Source organism: Penicillium longicatenatum (assembly GCF_028827895.1).
Source record: "Penicillium longicatenatum strain IBT 33135 chromosome Unknown contig_2_segment0_segment0, whole genome shotgun sequence".
Taxonomy (NCBI): Eukaryota; Fungi; Ascomycota; class Eurotiomycetes; order Eurotiales; family Aspergillaceae; genus Penicillium; species Penicillium longicatenatum.
In genome coordinates, this window is record NW_026643120.1 from 1,193,202 (window position 1) to 1,199,750 (window position 6,549).

Genomic DNA, 6,549 nt, shown 5'->3' on the forward strand with positions numbered 1-6,549 from the left:
TGCACGTCCTTCTGTAAGACCTGTTTGCAAGGCATGGGACTGCTTCTAGAGTACATTTGCATGCACCCATTTGGCAAGGTCGATTATAACTTGCTCATCTATGTTGCCTGGAGCACTGTATTCGAGTGGTGTCGATGGCAATTTTCCCGCAATGAAAAGGTGGTTTAGTTGTTCATATAAATGGAATTGAACATTGTGTTTTCCGTGGAGAGCCGTGTGCCATTGTTTGTAATCATCTTGTACGGTGACCTGATAATCCCTGCCACCCTGCATGATGAGAATAGGCTTCCTCATAGAGCTAGCAGTTCCAATGGGGTCGAATTTGCGGTAGTCAAGCCAATAAGACGGGCCTATCCCAAATGGAAGTTGCTTAGCAGGCGTTGACAACGTGAGATGATCGCTATCTGCTAAATCAGCCTGCACCTGCGCTTCATGAATCCGCTTGCCGAGAAGTACTGCTTCTGGGCCATCCAACGATTGAATATAGCGAAGCTGTCGGATCAAAGATCGATACATTGGCTCCGCTGGCCCAGCCATGATGACACAGCCTGCGACTGAAGCTTCCATAGCTGCGACTATGGGAGCAACCACTGCACCAAGGCTATGTCCCAGAACAAAAATTCGCTCAGGAAGGACATTCGGATGGTTCTGGCCCTGCAATATAGCATCGACTGTATGTTCGACATATTCGTCTGTCAAGGTCATATTCTTGCGATTGCGAAAAACTTTAGGGTAGGTGCGAGTCACTTTATCGAATCGAATAGAGGCAATTCCATGACGAGCTAGACCCCATGCAAGGTCTTTGAATGGCTTGTTATCCTCCACCGTCGAGTCTCGATCACATGGCCCCGAGCCCGCCAGAAAAACCACACAAGGGAACCTTGGTATCCCAGCTTGCTCTTCCGTGATATTAGGCAAACAAAAAGTTCCTCCGACCTTGGATTCACTTTTCCCGAGTGTAATATCGAATTCGCGTGCAATGTTGTCGGCATAGCAGGGCATCTGCCAGCCAGCTCCGAGCCCGAGCGCTCTCATTGGGAGAAAGCGAAGACCCACAAGACTGCCTGCCGAAGTCATTTGTAGTAGCATACCAAACTCTGCGTGCTGAAATCTTAGTGGGACCTTAATAGAGGTCAGCCACCATCCGCTGACAACAATTGGATCGCCAACGCTCTCAAGTGGACCGAAAGCTTTGCCTACAATCTTCCAGCTCTTCTCTAGGAGAGACTCTGAGAGGAAAAATCGGACAAGTGGGATGAATTCCAGCCGCAAACCTGCCCAAATCTCACTTTCGATTTGTCGAACAATTTCCCGGACGCGAAGTTGAGCCTTTGACACATCTAGCCGCCGCGACGCGGTCAGATGCACTCCCATCCGTTCAGCCAAAGCAGCCACCTTTGCCCAAACGGAGCAAGCCATTTCCTGGTTTTGTAGGTGATGAGCCCGCGGAACCCGCTGTTATAGAGATCTCTCAATAAACGGGAGCAAAAAGTAGGATCAAAAGTGGTTGGAACTTATATGGTAGAGCAAACTAGTAATTGGGGCTCTCTACAAGCATGTTTACCAGTTCTCCACCTAAAAACAATGGACAAGAGACTGGCTGAGGCAATTGACAGACATGAGTACGATTCGATCATGTGATATAAGCACTATCGAGCATATGCACATACAATCGAGGCCTTGGGAGTCTGTGCCAGGGTTTAACGGACGCTACGAGGTATGGGTATACGCCACTAAAGGGAAACAGCGGCAATAAAGAGCAACAGCTATTGCTCGTAAACAAAAGGACAAGAATCATGTTAGTCTAAGAAGAGATAAGTGTTGTCTGGAGCTATTTAACAGCAATCAAATGAATCTTGAAAGAATATGGCAAACTAGCCGATTTCACTATATTGAAATCGCCCACCTGGGCACAAATTTAAGAATCAACAACCAGTCTTTTTTGGAAGTGGAGATAATCCATCAAGTCAGAACAAAGCAGTCCTGAGGACCCCATGCCGAATCCCCAGCAACCAACTTGTCGCGCATTATGTACAGCCAGGAATATATCGTACAAGTATAAAGCAACCCAAACGCCCTCTATGCTTCCGTTCTATCCAAAATATTCGCCAAAGTGCCGTAAAGAAGAAGTACAGACCGAAAACAAAAGGTATCGAAACAAGCCAGCCGACAGAATGAAGGTGGTAGTCGAAGGCGAAGTCGAGTCGAGATCAAGCTTAATCATCAGACTCAGGCATACGCATATAGGCATCAATGGCAGCACTAAAAGCCGCAAAACCCGCACAACCAAAAGCAGCTGCTTGCGGGCCAGCCTTCGCACCCAAGATACCACCAGTCATACAACCAGCCGCAACGCTGTTGGTCAAGTCATTCTTCGCGCGAAGACCCTCAATACAGCACTCAGTTCCGGAGTAAAGTGCGCCGACGATACCGAAGTTCTTAGCAGAAGACCAGGAGCGCGCACCCATATCCTTGAAACCGCGGCGGACCTGCTCGCGCCAGGGGAGATCGGCGATTGCGCGTCCTTGCGGGGTGAAGGTGGAATCGTAGGACATCTGGATATCACATAATATGATTAGAATTGCAAGGTAGTTAAGGTGGAAGGGGCAAATGCTTACACTGGCCATGAAGAGACCGAATGCACCACCGAGACCAAAACCCATTGTGCCGGAGATGACTGTCTTCACGGGGCAGGATTCCATACCGGCTTGCATCTGTTGCGCAAGTTTGTTAGTTAGAAGACGAGTAGATTGGTAGAAAATAGCGTACCATCTTGACCATTGCTTGTTCTTGCTCGCTCATGCCGGCGTTGGGGTTTCCTCCCAAGCCGCCCATGGGCTGTCCCATACCCATACCCGCGGGATTCATGACTGTTTCAGGTGGTTGATCGTGTGAGGGGTTTTGGTGGTTTTCCTTTTCGAGGAGGATGCCTGGGTCGATAGGACTTGGAGCGTAATTAGATCCCCTAAGGAAGACGGACACGAACCAACGGAGCGCGGAGAATCTTGCGGAGGCGGCAACTCACGCAAATTTATTTTTGCGGCGCGGCAGATCAACCAAGGTGGCGGTTCATCACGTGACTATCGGCCAGCACGGGTTTACAGATCTAGATCATGTTTTGAATTATTGACAGAATGAATCTCACTGAGCTCGTTAATAACGGTGATTTGATATTTGGGTTTCTTATTTATCAGGTTTATAAACAAGCAGAGGCCAAGGTCAAAGAAACCAACCAAAAGAACCAGACGCTCCAAATTGTAGAAAGAGAAGAAAAGAAGCAACGCTCTCGTGGGTGCAACAGTCGTAGCCCTACATTATTTCAAGGATGCTGTGTCGTGCCAAATCGCCCAACGGAGACCCCATCAATGGGGCCGAAGAAGCAAATGGGGGAGAATATATACATAGAAAAGAAGATGAAAAGAAAAGCAAAGCAGGCTTAGTCCTTCTTGCTGCTTTTGCCGGACGAGTCCTTTCGCTCCGGAGAAGGCGAAAGGCTGCGCTCCCACTCAGCCATAAGATTGGAAGCAGTACGCTGGAGTTTGGAGGGTGCCAGCTTGGTGATAGCAGGCCAGGGGATGCCTTCGGTTACGCTGGGATCAGGAGGGGCGGAAGTAGGATTCCACTCGCCAAAGCTGCGGATCGAGCGTCAGCGTCAGCTCATGACCAGATTGTCATATATAAAATCAGAAAAAGTCGAAATGTACCTAGCACTGGTTCGTGGACTACTACCCTGCGTCGTGGGTGACTGGTCTAGCTTCGACTCGACAGTCGACCGACTAGACGAGGGTGTGTGTGTTTTATTTCCGGACAACGGAGTATCCCAGACATCCCAATTATCGGCGGTATCATCCTCCACGGGACTGCCGGAGCGGCGACCGAGCCGCTCGGATTCCTTCTCCCCCGCGGGGTCGTGTCGTCGACTTTTTCGGAGGGGCTGCGACGAGCGCCGGGAGACTTCTGCGCTGGTGAATCAACGCCAAATTCATGCCAGAACGAAGAGGCGATGTCCGCCGGCTTGGAGTCTTTACCGGATCTTGGCTCGGCCGCTGGCCCCCTACCCCGCGACGAAGATGATGAAGATCTTGATTTGTCCCCCGCAACTGATAGCCGCTCTCGGCTCCTTGATTTGGCGAGCGAATCGCGTTTCCGCGAATTGGGTGGTGCTAGTGAGTTCGGTGATGAAATCGTTCGTGATTCGGTTCCGTTGATACCTTCTTCGCCCACGGTGGCTTGTCGGATGTCTTCCAAGAATGTCCACAGACCTTCACGCAGATCCGAAGCCATCTGCTTACCAGTTCGCATAAGCGCCTCTCGAGATGGCGGAGGCAGGGTTTTACGCCACTGGGCAAGCAGATGTTCCGGTACTTGACTCTCGTCGATCGGTGCTACCATGCTCGGACCAGTAGTCGTGCGTTCGACCGATGGAAGAGTAGCTGAACGCGGTGTCCGACCAATACGTTCAGGATCAGGCAGACCGGGGCTCAGGCCAGAGGTAAGGGTGACGGGAGAGAGAAGAGACAACGTGCGTGTGTGTGAGCCCTGGAAGACACGTCGACCATTGGAGGAAATGGTTGTGCCTGCAGGAGCTGTAGGGGCAGCACGAATACTCATCCGCCGATCCAGTTCCCGACTGATTCGCTCTTGAGATATGGCCGAGCTACCGACAGAACTCATGCTTTGTTCCCGGCGGTGCGAGCTCATACTCGAGGCCTCTACCCCACTCAGATCGGGAGATCGAAGTGGTAACATCGGCTCAGCGTGATGGCTTATCTCAGTGCGTTTCCTCGACTTCTCCGACAACGCCCATTGTTTCTTGATGGTTGACAAATCTGCTTCCGCCCGCTGTAGCTCTTCGCGGAGCTCCATCACCTTGCGTTCCTGAGAAGCGATGGCCCGCAAAAAATCGTAGCCATCGTCTTCGACATCAAACGGGATGGGGGTCCCGGTGGGGGAGAGCAGGGAGCCCAGGGTTTGACGGCTGTGTGACAGGGGTCATGGATGACGGCGACGCAACAGCGCTATCCGGGGTTGCAGCTGGGGAATGATTCAAAGGGAAATGGATGGGGAGGTTTAAGGTCAGGCGTTTGGCATGTCGCGCTGTATTGTGAGCACGAGGTGGAAGTGACGATCGTTTATTCTGCGAGAGTGATGAGGAGCGAGAAAGAGTGTGTGACTGCTCGGATACAGGCTCCGGCTGTGTTGGGGATTCGAGGGTTGAAGTCTGGGACGCATCCGGCGGTGGACCAAGTAGATCGCCCATTCCCGAGCTCTCCATGATGGACCAGCCAGCAGGGAGAGAAAAGAAAGAGTTATGTAGGGAGGAATATGGGCATATGAGCACCGAAAAATATTCAAATATATACAGAGGAGGGATTGAGGAAGAAAAAGGTGACAGTCGAGGTCTGGAAGTCTCCGTTCTCCTGAGAGTCCACAGTGGGTCCCTGGACCGCGCATCCTTGCCACGAGTGTTTCAGGGGCCGCTCCGAGGTACTGGCCGCTTCAGCCAGTTATTTTGATTCTGCGTATTTATTGCAGTGCTGCAATTTCTACTTGCCTATCAAAATATCCCCCTCACAACTTTGTAGTCTGGCTTATGATAGAGCCTCAGGGGTAAATGACTTGTGGGGGCTAAAGAGGATCGACACTTCAGACTGCCTAGATACGAACGAGCAAAGCCATTGGATGATTTTCTCCGGTCTCACGTCGGACATCTGAACATGTGCACATTCTTCGTGTTAGTCAATGCGATTAGATCATAGCGATGTATAACGCATAGCGTAACAGCCAAGGGTTTGGGATATGAAATCGAGCTGGAGATGCTCGCACAAATACAAGTAGCTACACTATGTAGGCCTGGTTGATATAGTGTCAAGGTCTCGTCTGGACAACAGGGTTATATAATATGTACTTAAGGTACGTACAGCCAGCTTTTGGCGGAGATTGAAATTGTATCAGGTCTTAAGAAACCCCTAAATATAGACTCTACAGAACTAAAATTTGAAATTGCTAATTTGCCAATTGCTCCATCTTGTGTCGAGTAAGCATCCACTCCAGTATACTCCACTTCGCGCTAAAAGACTCCGTACAGTACACTTTTGCAATGCCAAATACAGTTTAGCGTGTCGGCTTGGGTTTAGCGCTTCCCTCACCGCGCGTGCTTTGTTTAAAGTTGTCTTCATCGCTACTTTGCTATGCTTTCACCCATTACTCCTCCTTTCTCTCCAAATGATACACATTCCGCGCTACCGTAGAAAAAAACATCCACTAAAATTGACATCCTCAATTTTCTCGCCCCAGTACTCATGGTGCTCAATTGCAATACGCTCGGTATCGTTTTGTCCTGAAACCTCAAGGGCCATCTACAAGCTCACTCTATATGACCTACCACCATCTCGGCGAGGATTGCCCGGATAGGCTGGCGAGTGTGCATAATCTGGCTTTCATCTAGAAGTTTTCAGGCTAACATGCCGAAGGCTTCAATCTGATGCGACAGTGTTTGGTCATTTGGTAACGAATACTTCCCTTTGATCATCCGGACCTTCTGCTGAA

The 6,549-nt window shown here is 50.2% G+C and overlaps 3 protein-coding genes across 3 annotated transcripts; all 3 read right to left on the minus strand.

Annotated features, from left to right (window-relative positions):
* Positions 1-45: 45 nt before the first annotated feature.
* N7484_002975 (alpha/beta hydrolase family protein) lies at positions 46-1,419 on the minus strand (the record flags this gene model as incomplete). Its single annotated transcript, XM_057113395.1, has 1 exon — positions 46-1,419. One exon carries the CDS (start codon positions 1,417-1,419, stop codon positions 46-48), a length of 1,374 nt encoding a protein of 457 aa, XP_056973535.1.
* Positions 1,420-2,216: 797 nt separating this feature from the next.
* Positions 2,217-2,868, minus strand: N7484_002976 (translocation channel protein TIM22; the record flags this gene model as incomplete). Its single annotated transcript, XM_057113396.1, has 3 exons — positions 2,217-2,555; positions 2,619-2,714; positions 2,770-2,868. The coding sequence occupies 3 exons, from the start codon at positions 2,866-2,868 to the stop codon at positions 2,217-2,219; spliced, it is 534 nt and encodes a 177-aa protein (XP_056973536.1).
* Positions 2,869-3,436: 568 nt separating this feature from the next.
* Positions 3,437-5,275, minus strand: N7484_002977 (uncharacterized protein; the record flags this gene model as incomplete). Its single annotated transcript, XM_057113397.1, has 4 exons — positions 3,437-3,632; positions 3,705-3,962; positions 3,995-4,978; positions 5,004-5,275. The coding sequence occupies 4 exons, from the start codon at positions 5,273-5,275 to the stop codon at positions 3,437-3,439; spliced, it is 1,710 nt and encodes a 569-aa protein (XP_056973537.1).
* Positions 5,276-6,549: the final 1,274 nt, after the last annotated feature.